General features: G+C 43.7%; 1 protein-coding gene across 5 annotated transcripts in view; it reads left to right on the top strand.

Annotated features, from left to right (window-relative positions):
* RIC3 (RIC3 acetylcholine receptor chaperone) overlaps window positions 1–20,916 on the top strand; it is a 52,964-nt gene extending 32,048 nt beyond the window's left edge. For 2 of the 5 annotated variants that reach the window (XM_085880873.1, XM_085880872.1), the window contains 4 exons: window positions 1,221–1,314; window positions 8,980–9,015; window positions 16,645–16,793; window positions 20,027–20,916. In XM_085880873.1, the coding sequence (XP_085736999.1) occupies window positions 1,221–1,314; window positions 8,980–9,015; window positions 16,645–16,793; window positions 20,027–20,319 (572 nt within the window). In that variant the 3' untranslated portion in view covers window positions 20,320–20,916. The remainder of the gene's footprint in view (window positions 1–1,220; window positions 1,315–8,979; window positions 9,016–16,644; window positions 16,794–20,026) is intronic. The other 3 variants (XM_085880874.1, XM_085880876.1, XM_085880875.1) reach the window with 3 other exon arrangements.
* Window positions 20,917–21,549: the final 633 nt, after the last annotated feature.

The following is a 21,549-nucleotide window of genomic DNA, read 5'->3' as shown; positions in this document are numbered from 1 at the left end:
GACCCTACCCCACGTGGTCGACCTATTGGCGAACTTCGGTCCGATAAGGGACCTGTCAGCTCCGGAGTTATCCAGGGTGACGACCTATAATTCCGCGTGATCGGTGGAGCCGACCCCACTGCCCCATCTAGCGGTCGTGCTCGTCGCCGATACCCGGCCCCGCAACAATAGTACTGTATAGCATGATATTTCAAAAATGTATTGGGCCAGATATGTTCTCGTGGATCAGGCATTACGGGACGGAGGTATGCGCTCTACCGAGTGCCCTTCTCGTTTAATATTTTAAAATCTGGGTTCAGAGATTTAAATCAAACTTGATTCAAGTTTGTAAAAAGATGTAATATTGTGGGCGGAGGCATACTGGTGACGTCGTGACATTGAAGGTTGTCCTAGTTTTATTATTATTTGGGGTGTTAATTTTGTCTCGCTTTAATATTGGATTGTAGAGGTTCATAAAAGAGTTACAGAATGAAAAGTTTAGCAACACACTGGAGTAAAGGGAGCAGGTGGACAATGGACAAGCACATTTTGTCAGAGTGGCTACACAGTGCTGCACCTAGATGGAGATAGTATTACAACCAAGAGGAGAAAAGAGCCATCTAGCTGTGTTTGGGTTGGAATTTGCCTGGTGTTGGCTTAATGGTTAGGGTGGTGAGCTTTGGATCCTAGGGTCCTGAGTCCAAATCCCGCTCAGCTGTTGAATTAATACCAGGTGGGGTTGACTCTGCTTGTCATCCTTCCGAGGTAGGCAAAATGAGCGCCAGCTTTCTGGTGTACTGTGTCGGAGTGGCGACCCGTCCAGGATTGTGTCCAATAGCCAAGGAGACTGCTTAGGCAGCACCAATGCTCTGCAAAAAGTGTTGTCCCAATGGATGGATGGGTTGGAATGTTACAGAAAGCATAAAATGGTGTTTGGGTTGGAATTATATGCATGAGGATGGAAAGGCAACTGTGTGGGGATTTGGGGGTGGTGGGGAGCGGAGGCATTGCAGTCAAAGAACGAGTCAAAAGTTTCACCATATTTGTACTTGTATTAAATAAATCACCAAAATAAGATATTTGAAGACTGACAATCTATTTGATTTAATTGTAGATGCAAGTAGAAGGATTTGCCAAATTCAAATTGTATTTTAGGATCTTTTTGGAAAATCTGATCGATAATTTGAGACTTGCCAGCTTAACAGGTTTTCACAAAATGTCTGTACATTGTTTCCTATTAGCCGACCGACAGCTGGAAGAACTCGAGTGGAAGTTGACAGAGACTGAGGCTGCCTTGTGCTCTCTCACATCCAAGCTCTCACCTCTCGCCGACAGGTAGGTGGAGTTACCTCCACCATCTGCGATGGGTGGAGGTTATGTTTTCACCATTGTCTGCTTGTGTGCATGATATTTCAAAATTTGATGACTGATTCAGACGAAACTTGGTTGACAGGTTGGGTGTATGGCAAGGAAGAATTGATTTGATTGTGGTGAAGATCCAGATCTGAGAATTTATTTACGTGATTCTTCACCATTGCATGAGCGGGTTAAAATCTACATATAGCACAATATTTCAAACAGTTGTGGATGGATTCTTACAAAACTTGGTGGACTGGTTGGGTGTGTGACAAAGACAAAATGATTCGATTTCGGTGAAGACCCGAATGCAGATACGAGTAATTAAAAAAAAATTTAAAATGTTATTCTTCACCATTGAGAAATGTGGCCAAAACTATGTGGAGCACGATATCTCAAAAAGTTGTTGATGGATTACGACAAAACTTGGTGGGTGAGTTGGTTAAATGACGAGAACAAGCTGATTCGATTTTGGGTCTGGTTAGCAGATCTAGATCTGGCCTTTTAGTGGGATACAAGTGGACTTCCAGTTTCAAAGGTTCTGCTGGCAACCCCATGCTCTGTACTTTTTTGTGGTACAGCAGCATGATGAGTATGGATCCTGATTTCTACCACAACAAGAACGGCACTTGGTAAAGTGCATACCTCCGCCAGGCTGAACAGTTTACATTATGTGTACCACTGATGCACCGGATCTGGATTCGGACCTGAACCAAAATCTAATCGGCTTTTTCTTCTCACCTACCCATCTCATTCACCCAGTTTTGCCAAAATCCATCCAACTTTTTGAGATATCACGCTGTTTATCATTTTGGACCCACCTCTCAATGGTGAAGAATCCCTTCAAAAGTTAAAAAAAAATTCTTGCATCCGGATATTCACCAAAATCGAATCGATTCGTAATTGTCACACACCCAACCAGTCCACCAAATTTCGTCTGAATCTGTCCATAAGTTTTTGAGATACGTTGCTCACAGAGAGGCAAACAGACGGGTGAAAACGTAACCTCCATCCACCTTCTGTGACGGGTAATAATTTACCAAAAGTCATAAAATGCTTTTTGCAGCTTATTTTATGCATAATCTTTATCCTTCATTGATGAACATTTTTTTTTTTTACAAGAAAACAATGAGAAAAATTTCCTTGCGGCTAGAATTTTTTTTCCTCATGTTGCTTTCGTTTCAAAATGTTGTTTTCTTAGATCTATATCTATATCAGACAGGGCGAGTGCACTCATTTTGGCTTTCCATGCCTTTGTCTGTCATTCATATTGCATTGTAATCTCGTGATTTGGAGCTTTGATTCGATTTGCCCAAGGTTGCTTTGCTAAGCTAGTATTCAAGAGGTCACGTGGGGAAATCGCCAATTCACTAGCAGCTGCTTGTGTCATTTTTGCCTTGGACCCTTGGCATTGCATTCAACCATGTCCACCTTCGCTTGTTATCTGGGGTTAGTCTAGTCTGGCAAACCTTTCTCAAAATTGTCTTTTTTTATTTTACTTTGTACCTAATTAATGTGGAAAGACTTTAAATGGTGTCTGTTCCCCACGGATCCACCCGAGCTTTGCTGAAATGTGCTCACTGTACTGAGCGAGTAATTGCTCAAAGTTTGTGAAGCCATTTTGTGGCAAATGATCGGTTCTCCAGAGTACTTCCAGCTTTGGGCTTCAGGAGAGCAATTTGTGAAGCATAATAAACAGGTTTCTTTCTCATCAGATGGTTCAAACTCCATTTTCTCTTTTTGTTTTCTAACCATTAAATAGGTGGTGGTTTGGTGGATGGTCTTCGTGTAGGCTTCAGTTTGTATAAATTATCGTTGTCATCATCATCGTTCAAATGGAGCACGTTAAATTGTGGTGTCAAAGGCAAAAACCAACAGTCGGAGGGAGAGTAACTTGCTTGCAAATGGGTTCACTGTGTCGTTCCCATCTGAACACTTATCTCCTGATTTTGGGTTCCCAGGTTGAAATTCCACATCCTTTGTTGATTGGTGCTTTATCTACTCGTATAATTCTTGTGAAATGAGAAATACCTCCGACAGGCTGAACAGTTTACATTATGTGTACCACTGATGCGCCGGATCTGGATTCGGACCTGAACCAAAATCGAATCGGCTTTTTCTTCTCACCTACCCATCTCATTCACCCAGTTTTGTCAAAATCCATCCAACTTTTTGAGATATCACGCTGTTTATCATTTTGGACCCACCTCTCAATTGTGAAGAATCCCTTCAAAAGTTAAAAAAATTCTTGTAATTGTCCATGCCTTTGTCTGTCATTGTACATGCATCTCTGTTAATGTCCTTGACCCACAGTTGATATAACTTATAAACATGCAGGAAAAAGGCATTTGAGGGAAATGTACAAAAAATAGTGTATGGGATTTAAATTTAGGATTACAAATTCCTCAGACTCGTATTCACAATTTAACAACAATTCAAACTAATCCCCATAGGATGCCAAGAGCAGCAGGCATTTGTTTCTATACTTGTATTTCAATTTCTAGCATGTGAAGGCATTTGAGGGGATGAGAGCATCCCAGGATGCCAGGAGAGCATATTACCATGAGTTTGGTCTTTTTCTTCCATTCAGCACAAGTATCGTAATAGTGGGAACAAGGGAGTTCATAGAACACCTTACCTCATGCCGTCTTGAGAAAAAGGACATGGATGGTCTTTTCAACTCTCGCTTTGCGTTTCTGAGCATGATCGACATGAGCTTCGTTCATGAACTTTCAATAACAAGTACAATCATGCGAAGCCGACGGGTCAAATGGAGCAGTCCAGAGCTGAACCTTCTGCAAACTCTTCTTGGAGAAGATGGCGATTTTGGAACGATCTTTGAGAAAAAGATTCACTCAACAAGCAGATCTTTTGACGAAGTTAGCTCTGTGGTTGCATTTCTAGGCGCCACCATTTTGTCTGAATCTCGCTGTTACTCCATCGACAGTGTACAGCAAATTTGGTTGGTCGATACGGTGTAAAATTTTGCCGAAGGACTACTAAACTTAAAGTTTTTGGAAATGCAAACCAGGTGATTTGTGTTCTCGTGTTCAAATCTATTGTCACGTCCGGGGTTCGAGGCCTGCCACGAGGGGGAGCACTTGGGTCCCTCCCAAAAGCCCAGTCCTGAGGCTGCCAGGCACAGATGACTGTGCACCAGCAGGTTGCGAGGCAACTACAAACGCCGATTGGCACGGCCAATCCGGGCAGCATTACACTACTTTGTGTGATACCTTTCCAGTGGACCGCCAGGTAATTGGGGTCACATCCCCTGAGCATACCTTCGGATCACTACTAAGCATCACAGTGAGTGTGCGCTGGCTAACAAAGCAAATTATTGGGATACAACTTCCTGTCTAACTATACTTGTGCACTGTGTCCAACCAATAAAGGAAAAGACACCCGACACAGATTGGAAATAACAAACAATTATTTATTACAAACACACAAGCAAGCTATCATTTAAAGGCAAGTATTTATAAGCGAGAAAGCAAAAAGGCACATACAGTAAGAACATATTTAACCATAACCTCTATGTAAACCTCTACCGTGGGGTGCCAGGAGATGTTTGCAAGAGGGAGAGAGGGGCGGAGCTGTCGACTCCTCCCAAGGGGCGGAGCATGGATTTCCTCGGAGGGCCGGTGTTGTTTTTGTCACCCCGGGAGAGGAAGGAGGAGCCGAATCGGATGGTTGGGTGTGTTGGTGAGGCGTGTTGACGTCTGATGAGAATGGTCAACACAGCTGGGAAATTTGTGTGAGGCTGAGGCAAACACGACGAAGGGAGGGAAAAAAATCTGAGAAAAAGAAGAGTGAGGAGTGTTTTGAGGAGGTCGTCCTGCCTGCCTGTCTTCGCCCTGTGCCCATTTCATCTGCCTACTGCTTTGTCTCCCCATCGCCTGCTCACCCCCATTACCGCAAGAGTCGAGTCCCCCAGTTTTGTCCCTTTCCTGTCAGTGACTGAATCTGGTATGAGGTGCCTTGGTTTCTTTAGGTTCATTTTTATTCTTATTTTACATCTCTATTATAATACCAAGCTTGCACACTAAAAACTCGGCTCGCCGTCACACGATCCCTATGAAACTGCTGTGGCACTTAGCGGACATACCGACAATGTTTGGGAAGTCTTGGCGTTCCATAGTACCACTTGCATTTTGCACAATGCCTATTTTTGTCATTCCCCGTGTACGGTCTGTCGTCTGCTACCAGCTATGTTGTACTGCTATCCCGTGCATGTGCACGGGTATCGCTAGTAATTATTTATTATCAATTCCGTGTCCCCCTTTTTTCCCCACTTCTATCCTCTGTCGTATCCCACCACCAGTCAATCATCCCTGAGTTATTGCTTGTCATTCGGGAATAAACCCGTTGGTTTTAAAAGAGCAAAGGTTCTCGTGTTTCTCCTCATGATGTGCATGCGCGTTGTCCGCCATTAATTTGGAACGTCTCCACAGCAGTTAAGCCATTCAGAACGTCGCCGGATTTTAACCTCACGCCGTGACAAGCTCAACTTTAGTTGAGCCATTAACGCGACAATATATTTATGTATAACAGTCCTCTCAGCTCCCATAGCTCCCACTCCTCCTGAACATGGATTTATTAATAAATATTATCACTTTGAACTTATCCTGTACATGCACAAGCCTGAGATAGGCTATGCCCTTCCCATTGGTGTTCAGAATACATTGTCCATTCACTGGTAGCGATCCGTTGGGGGTTTGTGCAGAACACGCCCGTCTCCTCAGACCTTGCACCGGCCCACGTGGTCGGGAGTTTTCAGCACGAGCAGCTGCCCGTTCAGGAAGCTGAAAAGGTTTTCCAAGTCTCTCGTTGAGCAAAGGCACAAATGTTTATCTCAAGTACTTTTCTAAGTATTTTTGGCTTCTTTTAGAAGCTTTGTGAGCCATTTCTGGTAACAATCTTTATCTCGTACCCATTAAAATACTGTCGTTTCCGAGTACCCATTAACATAGGATTCCTTTTGTCCTGGGAGATGGTCCAAATGGTCTTTTATGGCATTGCGTTCAGTTAATACTCTACATTGCTGTTCCCCAAGGTTACCCAAATCAGCCAAAAATCTATGGCAAGCTAACAGCTTAGGCATGAAAAGCAGATGGCTGAAACACGTTTTCTTATCTTTGTTAAGGCTTATTTGAAAAGCAAGGTACAGGGAAAAGGCTTGATAAGATGCTGTCATGAACAGAACAAACCAAGCGAGTCAAAAGATATAAAGAGGAGAATGGGTATATGCAAATTTATAGTGCCTTCAGAAAGTATTCACACCCTTCAACGTTTGTCACATTTTATTGTGTTGCAGCCTGAATTTAAAATGGATTAAAAAAAAATTGTCACCAGTCTGCACAAAATACCCGATAATGACGAAGTCAAAACATGTTTTCAGAAATTTTTACAAATCAGTTAAGAATGAAAAGCTGAAATGCCTCATGTTAATAAGTATTCAACCCCTTAACTATGACACTACAAATTGAGCTCAAGTGGATCCAATTTCCCTTAAAATGCCTCGACGACTTGATTGGAGTCCACCTGTGACCAATTCAAAATTCAATTGAGTGGATATGATTTAGAAAGAAACGTACGTTTCTATGTAAGGTCCTACAGTTGACGGTGCTTGTCAGAGCAGAAACTCCACCATGAAGTCCAAGGAACTGTCTGTAAAACTCTGATAGAATTGTGAGGAGGCATAGATCTGGCTGGGGAAAGGTATAAATATCAAAATAAAGACCAATTACTGCACCATATTCTCAAGAAGGAAGCCAGATATAGTGAAACGGAAGACCAAGAAGGAACCAAAAGAAGAGCAAAGATGGAGTCATCAGGAGGAAACTGGATAGGATTCGGGTTTCAGCCGCGACTCCACAACCCTCAAACTCATCTAGGTGCAGACAAGTGAACCTTACAGAAAAATTTCTGCAAGAATTCACATCTTCTTGGAGAGAAAGATATAATGAAAGACACACACACACACACACACACACACACACACACACACACACACACACACACACACACACACACACACACACACACACACACACACACACACACACACACACACACACACACACACACACACACACACACACACACTTTCTAGTGTTGAAAATTCCCAAGAGCACAGTGAGCTCCATCATTAGGGAATAGAAAGAATATGATTGAACGACCCACACTCTTCTTAGAGCTTCCCATCCGACCAAATTGAGCAACCGGGCAAGAAGGACCTTGGTCAGGGAGGTAACCAATAACCCAATGCCCACTCTGACAGAATTAGAGTTCCTTGGCTGAGATGAGGAACCTGTCAGAAGGACAACAATCTCTGCAGCACTTTACAAATCCAGACTTTATAGGAGAGTGGCCAGATGGAACCCACTCCTGAGAAAAAGGCACATGGCAGCACGGCTGGAGTTTGCAAAATAGCATGTGAAAGACTGAGAGCATGAGGTAAAATATTCTGTGGTCTGATGAGACAAAAATTTAACTCTTGGCCTGAATGTTATACACGTGACATGTGTGCCTCCATGATTTGAAGTCCTCACCGAGCCCCACCCACAAACAAGACATACACATACATAATCAATCTGTTTACCCTGTCTATAAATTACATACGCTGCCTCATCAGCATCAAGTGTAGCAAACAACTTGCTCTGAAAGATCCCTGTTACATGGCAATCTAACTTACTCGAAACACGTGGACCATACTACACTTACCACAGTCAAGCTATGAAACCATGAAACCCACCCCCTCTTACCCATGTGCAACTTCTCCAAGCTTCTCGTTGTGCAGAGGTACAGCCCTTTCTTTCAGTTTCTTCTCCAAGTACTTTTTGGTTTCCTTTAGAAGCTTTGTGAGCCATTTCAGTTAACAATCCTCATCTTATACACGTTGAAATACTTTAGCCCAAAACACGGCAGTTTCCTGGGGTTTCTGCGCATGTGCACCATGCATTATGGGGCAGATTACGTCACTGAAAGTCCAATGTTGCTTAACCCGGCATTGCACTGTGTGCAGGTAAATGAACGTTGTGTATACAGTTATCGGGTATGGCCGGTAGATATGATGGCTACAGCTAGTAGGCTGGGTGGCCATTTGGGAGGTAATCCTGCTGGTTTCTATGCCTCAGTGGAATGGTCACAAGAATCGTGGTATCCTAATTTGGAATTGAGTACTTTGAGGTTCAACGCGAGCTGTCTGCTTTGCTTATTTCCTCAGTACATGCCTGAGTCCGAGTGGAACGATAGGGAAAAGGGATATTCCCCCATGCTGCAACACCTTGAGTAGTCCTGTTGACTTTTAATTTAGCTTCCAGGGCACACTTCATTTGTGCGCATCACTGGGAATTGTGACTTGGAACCTACTGGAGAGTGTGATTGGTAAAAGACAGCTTCTCCTGCAGGAATAATTTCTCATTATATCATCAAGTATCTGTCCTTGTATTGCACTGTATACAGGTGAATGGGCTGTACCAGTGCAAAGTTTTACCAAACAACTTATATATTCTGATCTATTTTGCAGTGCAATTACATCTTTGCTTTTATTCTTCTTCTTCTTCTTCTTCTTAATTTGCTGTCTTTCCTGAATTCACTTCCTTATCTCCTTCTTACTTCCACCTTTCTTCCACACTACATGAGCTCACGGAAAGCAAGCCATCTGTTTGACAATGACTGGTGAGTGCGCAGAGCTCGACTGTACACTGTCTTTTCCACTTGGCCATATGACTTCTTGTCTCTCACTTTCTGAACTTGCATTAGCACCATACAGAGACATGACAGAAGTAAATAGACACCATGATTTTTAAAGAATATATTTGTTGAACCTTTGAAGTACATTTGATCCATTTTCATACATACACTAGTATTTTGTAGACTTGCCATTTGCAGATTTCATTGCTTTTACTCTTTCAGGCATATAACTAACGAGTTTTGAAATTTTCTCTTGTGGGATTTCTGCCCAGGTTTCCTGCAAACGGGTTTAGGAATTCTGCCCTTGATATTGGTTTTCTGGACTTTTTCTGCACATCTCGATCCAATATGGCCCTGAGGTGTTCAATGGGATTCATGTCAGGAGACTGACTTGGCCATGGAAGTCGCTTGATCCCATTTCTGTCCTGCCATTCTTTTGTCCTTTTTGCAGTGTGTCATGGAGCTCCATCTTCCATGAACAGAATGTTGTTTTTGACCATCTGCCCAGTGTAGAAGACGGGGAGACGTCCATCCTCAAGGACAGAAATGTGTATAGTGGAGTTGATGTTGCCAACACACTCCACAAGCTGTGACCGACCAGTGCTCCAGATCGCTCCCCACACCTTCACTGAAAAAGCACCGTGTTTGACAGTTGACTGCAATTGGTTCAAAGAAAACTCTTGACTAGGAAGTCTCCAGACCCATATGCATCCACTTTCAGAAAATTTAGCAAATTGGGACTCATCTGAAAAAAATGACAGTTTGCCAAAACTCCAAGGGTATGTTGGCCATCTCATTGGCCCACTTCTTTCTCCTTTGAATGTTGGCTGGTCGAAGAAGAGGTTTTCTCCGAGCTGCTCTCCCATAGTAGCCCAGTTGATGAAAGTACCGCAAGGCAGTTCTTGAGCTAACCTGGACCTCCTCTGCAACATCTGTTGCCTTGCAACAGGGAGTTTTCTCAATGGACCGCTTGACAGCTCAAAGGCACCTTTCTGAGGGTCCAGATCGACCAGAACGGGAAGCTGTGGATTCCTTGCCTTCGCTGGTGAATTGCACAATCACCCGATTGACCGTAGAAAGTGGAATGCCAAGGTTCTGAGCTATCTGATGCTGGCTCACTCCACCTTACAAATGGCCAACAATTCATCCTCTTTGAAAATCGGAAAGTTTGTGTGCTCCCTGGGTTCGAGGCATCGCTAATTGTCATGCAAGACCCAAGAACTCGTTTCTGCAAAGAAATAGTCGAATATTAGTACAAATCACTGAGTAAAACTGCGTTATACACATGTAATGAAATTTAAGGTGTCTATTTACATCTGTCATGTCTCTGTATATGAATGCTTTTTTTGCCAATGTTTTGATCTTTGCTTCCCAAAATATAAATAATGGTGGTTGTTCATTGCTAAAAGGGTTGTGTGAAATTTAACTGGAATGTAAGGGTGGGTGTTCGGTCTTTAGAGATTTGGGGTGGATGGGGGTAGTGAATCATAGGTTGGTTGGGGCAGGTGGTAGTTTATCAGAGGTTACATGTGGGGGGTAGTGGACGAGAGGTTTGTGGGAGAGGGGCAGTGAACCATGCATAGGTTGCGGGGTGGGGAGTGTGGGAAGGGAGTAGTGATCCAAAGGTTGAGTGGGGGCAGGGGGGAGTTATCGTGGATGTGAGATTAGAGGTTGGAGAAGGGGAGGTGATGTCATTGTAGATGTGAGGTGTGAAGAGGTGTGGTTGTACATACAATAATTGTATGTGTGTGTGTGTGTGTGTGAAAGAAACAGTTTGTATTTATCATGACTGGTTGTCATTACATCCTCAAACACAAAAGCACAAATCAATAAGCTTACAGCAACTAATACATTGTTCATATTTTGCCCTTTCCTATTTGGTGCCCCCATCATAATGCATCCCATGATGTAATGGATAATAATTATGTTGTTCGTATATTATCCTCCCCCTCCTCTCACACACTTTCCCTCCCCACTCCCGCCACACTATCTCCTCTCCCATTTAGCTTACTCTTCTCTTTACACTTGTACACTTCCTTGAAAAGTGATAACTTTTTACTACAATCAAATTTGCATTTATGAAATGGAAATTTGTATTAAATATAGAACCGGTGAGACAAGGTGTGCCTAACATGTCACAGGCATTGTTTGATATATGTATGTATGTATGTATAATTTTTTTTTTAATTGAGAAGTACAAAAAAGTTTGAATGTGGCACTCCATCTTGAATTGAGGAAAAAAGTTTTTTTTTTTCTTTGAATATGTCTGCGTAGGAGTGGCGACCCATCCAGTATTATAATTCCCTCGTCAAGAAACTGCTTTGCAAAACCACAGCTCTGTATAGAGCATGGTGCATAACCATGATACAATGAGTATGGGGTAACACGAGGCTGGGAATGTGTGATGTAGCCTGTGGTGTGCACTCTTGTTAAAATATAGGCTTCATTCTGTTGTCGTGTTGTCGGCCAGGGTTCGGTGGTGATAAACGACCACTAGGTGGAGCAGTGGAGTCGTCTCCCACCGAACACCCGGAATTTAGGTCGTGACTCTCAGACAACTCCAAAAGGTCACGGGTAACTTAGCGTCTTAGATGACCGTGGTCGCCAATATTTCGACGGGGTGAGGTCGGTTTCGACGATTTCGACTTGTCTAATTCCAATTTACCTAAGCACTCACGCCGTCCAACTACCGGGGAAACCACACCCTCAGCCGACTTTGTCCGAATCGAGTCGCTATCACCGATTCGGATCCGGCGTAACCGAGCGGAAGTTACCAAAGCCGTGCCGGACCAAATGAACAATTTACGGCATGAACGGCTTTACTATTTCTCAATACGCACCTTGCTAGGCCAATGAAGGAAAGCACAAACAACGAACTGGAACATTTAACAGGGGTTTATTTATAACAATAATCTGGGAGGGGGAGCACAAAAGGAGCAGAGTTATCACGAATATAAGAAAGTGTAATTTATAAGGAAAGGAAAACATTTATACAGTTCTACTTAGACGGGGCCCATGGACACACACACACACACACACACACACACACACACACACACACACACACACACACACACACACACACACGAAACTGGACCCCGTGGATCTATTCGGTAGAGCCGGGCCGGGGTACCTGTCCCGCCTCATGCGGTCACACCGACCCCGAACCACCACGGTGGGACTCGAACCCACGACCTTGGCGTTGTCAGCACCAAGACTGCAGACCGCTCAACAACGACCACAGACCACGCCGCAATTGCCACCAGGACTGCAGACCGCTCAACCAGGACCGCAGACCAACTCAATCGCCACCAACACTCCTGTACTCTCTTGAGGTGGGAGCGGTTTCTTTCCTCGCCACTCGTGTCCTGATTGGACGGTCCCATCGCACGATCCGCTGGCCGTCCCTCATTGGACAGGCCCACGGTAGGCGGGGCAACTCCCACCTTTCTGGGGCGGAGTCAGATCTGAGGTGATGGAGGCTCCGCCCACGCCTTCAGCCAAAAACACATGGGCAATGGCGACCAGGTTGAGTGAGGGTGGTGTTGTTGTTGTAGATGTAGAAGATGTATAAAAACCTAACTAAAAATAACTCGTAGCACACACATGTAATTCCCATTAGACAGAAGGAGGGATTCCAACTATAAACACATACTTATCAAAATAACTAAGCTACAGGGACTGCTGTCTGTGTGTAAATGGCTTCCAAATCGGTTACAATAGAACATGAGCAGTGTTGCCTGGTCGATGAGTGTTGAGCAGTGTTGCCTGGTCTATTTTTTTTGTGGGGGAATAGGAATGGGGTCGGGGATCATTTAATATTACCTTTCACATCATTTAATATTTTTCATTTTCACATTATTGTTGCGGTTCTGCGAAGCTGGCACTCCCACAAGGCCAATGCATACAATAAAGAGTGGTCCCCAGGCAGTTATTTAATTAGTCTTCATTTTATTTAGCCCTTCCCTCATGTCTAGTGGGTATATGGGACAAAATGCATTGTGAGGGCTTTGGTAAGGTCTTTAATGCCATTCTCAATTCCTTTATCTATTTTATTTACTTTACTTCGCACACATGACCTCTCCTTCACGCAAGCATGCACGCACGTTAACAGCCAGCTTCATCAGCATGTGCCTCCACAACCCCATTCAAACCACGCGCCATTCCCCAATGGACACTTAATTTCAACCTTCTCTGTATTCGAACCACAATATTACAACCTTCATACGACCACCACAATGCCTTCCTAAAAAAATCCCCACAATAACCTACGCTCACTAACCTCACCACAACTGCTCCAAATGCTTCAACCACCTCACCACAACCACCAATGCTACGAACTCCGTATCCACAGTCAGCACCCCGGACGTTCACCACTGTCCTTTGGGGATATCGGGGAACCATGGATGCTACCTACTATGGTGGATACTTGTGTTTGGAACATATTGGCATGTTGCTTGAAGCACAAGTACGTGCTGGAATCGGTTCAACATCCTCTGAATAGCGCTAGTGCTCCATTCAATCATGACCTCCATTTGGTACCCAGCGCACGTTCATGACTGGAAAGCGCTCCCAGAAACCCGCACTCCATGTTAATCTCGGAGCTCCGTCACATGGCCGAGTTCAGGAGTGAATGAGGACATTTTCGGATTCAGAGCCTCACATAGGTGGGGCTACTTCTTGGGAAAGTGCCCATGCACCAATGGGGGCGCTGAGAAACGCCAACCGATCGTCCTGATCCGACTTTGGGCTCCTCCCTCACCAGACATGTATAAGACACCCTGCAAAGTAGCGAGAAGAGTTGCGAAGTGGTTGAGAGTAAGAGGTAGTGGCTGAGGTCTTGGTGCTGGGCAAAGAGGAGAGAGTTCTCGTTTGATTCGCTGCAGGATGAGGAAGGCGGAACAGAGTATGCGGAGCAGAGCGCTGTATGGACAAGTGGGCGGAATGCCAGACCGATCATAGACCGTTAGCATTTACATTTACAGACCGCCTCACACGTCATTGTTAAGCTTTCCTCTCGCACGTTCTGTCTCTTATGTTCTGTCTTGTCCATTGTGGACGAACAAGAGCTAAAATAGCAACCCTATAGACACACACCTCTTCTCATTTTTCCTTCTCTGCACCCCACCTGTACCTCATTTGCACCCTCTTCACTCATTCACCATAAACACCCCCAGTTTTCTCCCCCCATCCCCTGCCGAAGCGACTGGGAAGCGTAGGCCAGACGGCCACACCAGGTACCATAGAGGTTGTCAACACCTCATACTTTTTCTTTCTTTTGCTCTAATTTCCTTGGGTGTGTGTGTCTGATAGCACTTGTCGACCTGTTGTGTTAGTGTAAATAAGATTGTTGAAGCTCCTTGTATCGGGTTAGCTCTGCACTCGGGTCCGGCAATATATCGATATACCGGTTGTATCTATATAATTTTCCATATTGATATACCGGTATGGAAATTCTGAATATTTTTTTTTCGGTACCGATAAACACACACAGAAAAAAAATAATCGTACATCACCAACAAATTGAAGAAAGTTGTTTGTTTACAATGTTTAAATACCGTACATGATTTTAAAGGCTTTGATGCACTTGGCATCTCGGCTAAACATGGATCAGGAACAGTGAAACGTATGATGTCAAGACGTACCAGGAAGTAAGTACAGTAGGATTAAACTTTTAAACCTCAGCATCCGAGCTCATCAGCTCCGTACAAGCAATCACGTTTTTCTTTGCCCTCGTGGCTGGTTTTAAAGCAATTGCCAATTGGTTAGTTGTATGAATCAGGTGTGCTTTACAAACCCTGTACTGAGTCGGTGATGCGCGATAGTGATACCTGTATGGAAGTGAACCATGGGTGCCTATTGGTACTGCCAGTCCTGGTAGGCTTCGCACTTCTTTGCATGTTACCGTTTCCAGTGGATTGGCAGCATCAAAGGGGGGTCTCATGCCCTTGATGCGTTCTTGAGTTAACTTACCATATCAAGTGCAGCCAAGTGGAGCTACCAAGTACGCACCGGCAAATAAGAGGAAATTAGTGGGGCAGAACTTCCCGGCTAACCTGTGTGCGGACTATGCTGGACCAATGGAGGAAAAGACAGAACGAGCTGGGTACAGTTAAAATGAGGGTAATTTATTTTTTATAGCTAGGGCAAGGAAAGGTTATTTGGCACAATAATACAAGATTTTATTTCGCAATGTGTGCAGCAGGGGAAAGCAAGGATCGATGATGTGTGGCAAAAGAAATGCAATTATTTACAAAAGAGAAGACAGGGCAGAGCTAAACCGAAACAAATAACTTACACATTCTTAACTTATGCAAACATTACAGGTGCCATCAGACAGACCCGGGGAAATTAGAGAGTTTCTAACGATAAACAGACAAACAAACAGCCAGACAATAACAAGAAGAAGACGTCGAGCAGAGCATGATACTTGCAAAATCCACCTCCTCTCCAAAGGTTGCCATGGATACATCAAATTGTCCATTTCATTATGATTAAAATTGACAATCTTAATGAAAGCTCAGGTTAATCGGATGAAAATTGATTTTTTTTCAGATTAAAATTGATGATTTTAGAAGTTTGACCTTGAGTTGACCTTCAACCTTTTGACCTCAAAAATAGTTTCCAAATTCAGTGATGGACTACGCAATTGCTGCTTACTTTTCACGTTAATCGGATGAAAATTGATAATTTTTGAAGTTTGATGGAGTTGACCTTTTGACCTCGAATAGTTGTTTTCCTAATTTATTGATGGATTATGCAATTGCTGTTTAATCGTCAAGTTAATGTGATATAAATTGACCATTTTGCAGTTGAATATTGATGATTTTAGATGTTTGCGCTTGAGTTGGCCTTTGACTTTTTGACCTCAAATAGTTGTTATCCCAATTCAATGACTCAATATGCAAATCCTGTTCAACTTTCAAGTCAATCAGATGAAAAATGACTTAGAATTTTGACCTCAAGATGACCTTTGACCTCAAAATCAATATGCTTCTCAGTTGAGACTACCTCTACAACTTGGTAAAGTTTCATGATGATTGGTTCAGAATTGTGACCTGCAGGTGATTCACAGACAGACAGACAGACTAACAAAATCGACTTACCAATATACAGGTACTTGTAAAATCTTCTATTTTGCAAGTAACAAACAGACAAACAAACAAATGGACCCACATGCAATACCCTCACCTCTGGCAAGGGTAATTAAAGACCTAAGTAAAATCCTGATGCAACGCATCTTGTCCCATGTATGCACAAGGCATAATTGAAGGGCTTACTGAATGAATACTAATGAAATATGTGTCTCGGGAAAGCTACATGTTGGGTGGCATTGCCTTGGGGGAGTGCTGGCTTCACAGAACCGAAACAATATTATTGTTAATCATAATGGCTTGGATACTATAGAGCGATTAAAAAAAAAAAAAAAATTTTTTTGGCCTAAAACACTCCCCAGCACTCGCTGATGAACCTCTGAAGGTTTGACGAAGATCCTCTCAGCCATTTCTGAGAAAAATAACACACACATGGCTCTCTTATGGTGTACAATGACACATGAGCAACCTTCCTCGCTGGCATCCCAGTAACTCCTGACTGGTTCTCCTTTGCCTGCAGGATTGGCGGTTCTGCCTTGGAGCAACAGGAGATGGTGGTGGAACACCTGCGTCAACTCAGGACTGTGGTTAATGGAACACGAGTGGTAAGCGAAGGTGATGACTTGGACCAGGTGGCGCAAGAGTCTTTGCAGGATGAATTTAAAGGTGGTGAGTCAAGTCTGAACTGATTTTTCTTGTTATGTATTAGTCTTACTGAATTAGTCATTATTTTTACAACTTCCATCAGAAGCCGAGTTAGTGATACAAAACTTTTATTAATGATACATCGGCTCAACGGGGTAGCTCTCCATAGTTGAGAGTTACCCAGTTACTGTTATCCAGTTCTGATTGTTATTATTTTTTTCTTTCTCTCATTTGCTCTCTTCTCATAAGCTTCTTCTTCCTCTTTTTTTCAGCACAAAGCTGCGTGGTAACATAATTAGTTGAGTGTACAGCTGTGCCACTGATGCAATGCCCACTGTCGGTGTAAGGTTAGGTGTTTGGAATTTGTTCAGGGTGTCGGTGGTAGCTCTCCTGTTCATGAAGGACACCGTGGGATATTTGAAGCCACAAGGACACCATGAAGCCAAAAGTATGTGGACACCTGCTCATCCAACATCTCATTCCAAAATCATGGGCATTAATATTGAGTTGGTCTCCTCTTTGCTGCCTTAGCCTCCACTCTTCTGGGAAGGCTTTCCACTATATGTTAGAACATTACTGCGGGGATTTGCTTCCCTTCAGCCACAAGAGCAATAGTGGGGTGGGCAATGATGTTGGGAGATTAGGTCTGGTACGCAGTCGGCGTTCCAATTCATCCCAAAGGTGTTTGATGGGGTTGGAGCTCTGTACAGGCCAGTCAAGTTTTTCCACACTGGTCTCAACAAACCATTTCTGTATGGACCTCGCTTTGTGCACGGGGCATTGTCATGCTGAAACAGGAAAGGGCCTTCCCCAAACTTTTGCCACAAAGTTTGAAGCACAGAATTATCTAGAATGTGATTGTATGCTGTAGCGTTAAGATTTCCCTTCACTAGAACTAAGAGGCCTTGCCCAAACCATGAAAAACAGCCCCAAGCCATTATTCCCCCTCCACCAAACTTTACAGTTGGCACTATGCATTCGGGCAGGTAGTGTTCTCCTGGCATTCGCCAAACCCAGATTCATCCGTCGGACTACCAGATGGTGAAGCGTGATTCATCACTCCAGAAACCGCGTTTTCACTGCTCCAGAGACCGATGGCGGTGAGCTTTACACAACTCCAGCCGACGCTTGGCATTGCTCATGGTGATCTTAGGCTTGTGTGTGGCTGCTCGGCCATGGAAGCTCATTTAATTAGCCTCTTGATGAACATTGCTTGTGCTGATATTGTTTCCTGAGGAAGTTTGGAACTCGGTAGCGAGTGCTGTAGCTGACGACGGACAATTTTCCCCCGCTACAAGCTACAGATCTCGGCGGTCCCGTTCTATGAGCATGTGTGGCCGACCACTTCACGGCTGAGCTGTTGTTGCTCCTTGACGTTTCCACTTCACAATAACAGCTCTTACAGTTTACTGGGGCAGAAACCGGGGCTAGTAGCTCTAGCAGGGCAGAAATTTAATGAACTGACTTGTTGGAAAGGTGGCATCCTTTGACAGTGCCAAGTAAAAAGTCACTGAGCTCTTCAGTATGCCCCATTCTACTGCCAATGTTTGTCTATGGGGATTGTATGGCTGTGCTTGATTTTATACACCTGTCAGGGATGGGTCGGAGTGGCGACCTGTCAGGATTGTGCCTAATAGCCAAGGAGACTGCTTAGGCAGCACTCGCGCTCTGCACAGAGTATGGTCCCAATGGATGGATGCCAGCAATGGGTGTGGCTGAAATATCTGAATCTACTAATTAGAAGGGGTGTCCACATATTTTTGAACCCGCTCTTCATTTCTCTGACAAACTTCTGCTTGAATGAGTTAACTTTGTTTTCCTTAACAAATCGATGGACTGTGCAGAAGTTTTGATATTTTCTGTATTGTCGAGAATTGTTTGAATGGTCGATGAAGCCAAGTCGAACGTACAACCCACTTCCACATGTTTGGCTCAGAGTGTGTGCATACAAACTACATGGTGGTGTGTGCGTTTACACATGGAGCACTTTGTGTTTGTGGCTTTTCCTCAAAAAAAAAATTTTTTTTTTTTTAATTCAACATTTTCTCTCAGAGAAAGAACTCTATAATGAATCAGCGTTCTATGGGGTAGCGCAAAGCGAGGTGTTACTGTATTGACTTACCCTCGTACAGTAAACATCCATAACTTGCGCAGATTTCCAAATTATTTTGCAAAGCGCACATCGTTGAAGTCCACTCAAATTGAACGTTCGCACGAGACCGCTTATTTGTTGACCTGTATATTCAAGACTGCGTCATTTTCTTAACATCAAGTAGAATATTTAAGGGTTGAAATAAACATTAAAACTCAAGAACAACAATCTTTTGTTCATGGATCGTGGCTTTTTCCAGTCACTCCAATAATCTTGCGCTCTCTCAAGGTGGTGCTCGACATATTGAGCCGTTCTTGGACAACTCGGCCATTCCAGGAGTGGAGGCACCGGTGTATAAGATTCTTGGGATCGACCTTTCTGACATTAATGATGTGGGAGGCAGGGGGGAGGGGGGGTCATTGAGATGTAAACCTTTCTCGGTTTACATCTTCAGATTATTCTAAAGGGAATGAATCTCCGGCATCGGCCGAATGATAGAAAACATCCAATATTGGTTAGAAAGTTTTGGCAGAATCGGGTGTCTATGCAGAGCATTCTTGGATTTTATATACAGTTGAAGAAAAGGAACATGTTTATTCTTGAAAATGCACATCCACTGATGTTGAATCTTCCTGGTCGGCACTTTGCTCTAATTAGTTTGTAGAATAAGCTTGGTGTTGGCTTAACGGTTAAGAATGTTGGCTTAATGGTTAAGGCCTTAAGATCTCACCGTCTTGGTTTAGGGCCTCTGTCATGCTGTTAAATAACATGAAGTGGGTTGACTTAGCCTGTCATCCTTCCGTGATCGGCAAAATGAATACCAGCTTACTAGAAACAGGTGGCACTGCATCAGCAACACAGCTGTGTTCTCAGCAATGATGCAACCAGCAGCCAGCCACAGGCTGCATGTGGAATCGTAATAACAATTCACAAGTTTGTGCCACTTCTGTCCCATAGAGATGATCATTATAATGGAAAAACCTTTGGAAAACTGCATATCTAAAGGGATCTAGTCTGGACCTGATCATTCAGACTCTGTCGGCCAAATTCGAAACGTGCTGCATAGGAACCAGCATGCTGTATAATATGATGAAGGATGCATAGGGTACAGAGTAAGCCAGAGATTTCTTACCCAGTGTACCTTGCTGTGTGGCATCCGCTGCAGATGCTGCTGAGAGTGACAAGCCATTGATGGAACAATGTGAAGATGGGAACGTGTCTGCCTACGACTGTGCTTTGGATCAAAATGGATCATCTGGTTACGATGACGGGTGTTTAATGCCCCAGGGTTTTTGTGTTGGCGAGGGGTGGTTTGAAGACGGAAAGGTTTGTAATTGTGGTGGTGATGTTGGAAATGAGGACAGAGAAGAGCAAGGGAACGGGGTCGCTCATTGGGATGCATGCAAATGCACCAAGAGCTTGTTGCGTAAACGGGTTGTGCCAACTAATGAAGTTTAAATACTTAAAACGGATCCCCAAATATCTCGTCTGGACATTAATAGAATTTCATTTGTACATTAATACTCAATGCTTACACTTGTACTTTGGCATGTCATTGAGAAGACAGTTCTTGCCTTCACTTTTCGTTTTCTTCTTTAATTCGACCAGGGAAGCCTACTTTGACATTTACCATTGCATTATTCGATCAGTTCCTCATCACTGTTAAACCTTGCATTGTACCATCAACTAGAATGGCTTAAACTGCTGCTCTTACTCCATCCAGCCTTACTTCCTCTATCCTTACCACTTATTCCCCTCTCTACTCTGCACTTCTTCCTTATTCCCATAATGTTCCCTTCCCCATTCCCCTACCCCCCCACCCCCTTCCGAACTGTGATATCATCCCCCCCACCGCTGCCATCCACCTGCTCCATACGCCGAAGTATGTTGTACTTGTTTTTTCTTCTTTGAACACTGTGCCTGATATTTAAACGATTTGTATTTATATTTCACTTTTTACCTTATTTATGAACCTGTGCCTGTTTTCATTGTGCAATGGGTAGCTTAATTAACCTTAACCTTAACCATTGCTGAAATAAAGGCAACCTGTGGAAACGCAGAATATAATTTTTTTTTTTTTAAACCAATTGCGAGGATGAGATGGTCACTGGTTTAATGGTGGCCTGGAGTCCATCACTCATTTATGGCTGGCCCATGGGACTGTCACCGATGTAAAGGTGGCCAACAGGAGACAATCACCCTTTTAGGCATGGCTGGGAGGAAACATTTGCTGGTTGAAGGGTCACCGGAAGGAGTCCTTTGCTGGCTTAAGGGTCGTTACATTATCCTGTCAGTTCCTCATCACTGTTAAACTTAGCATTGAACCATCAACTAGAATGGCTTAAATTGCTGCTTTTACTCCATCCAAAAGTCGCTGGTTTATAAGTTTCTGGAAGGAGACTATTGCTGGTTTCACGTGCGATGCATCCACACTTTGGGGGAACATGTTGCAGAATTAACATCCTCAACTGAAAATGCTGAGCGTCTTTGGTTGTACCCTTTCATCCGTTGTGTCCATATTATACCAATGATTCCCAAATGCCTTTTTTACCTGCGACATTTCACAGGTCCACAAGAGTTCTGTGTTGCTATTGTTACCTCCGGTACCGCAGGTGAAGGAGGTTATGTTTTCACCCCTTTGTCTGTCTGTCTGTCTGTTTGTTTGTTACTTGCAAAATCAAAGAATTT

Source organism: Eptatretus burgeri, chromosome 5, assembly GCF_056783735.1.
Source record: "Eptatretus burgeri isolate ZD-2024b chromosome 5, Ebu_testis_v1, whole genome shotgun sequence".
Classification (NCBI taxonomy): Eukaryota; Metazoa; Chordata; class Myxini; order Myxiniformes; family Myxinidae; genus Eptatretus; species Eptatretus burgeri.
Note: the sequence above shows the minus strand (reverse complement) of the source record. Positions and strands in the feature narration are given on the sequence as shown.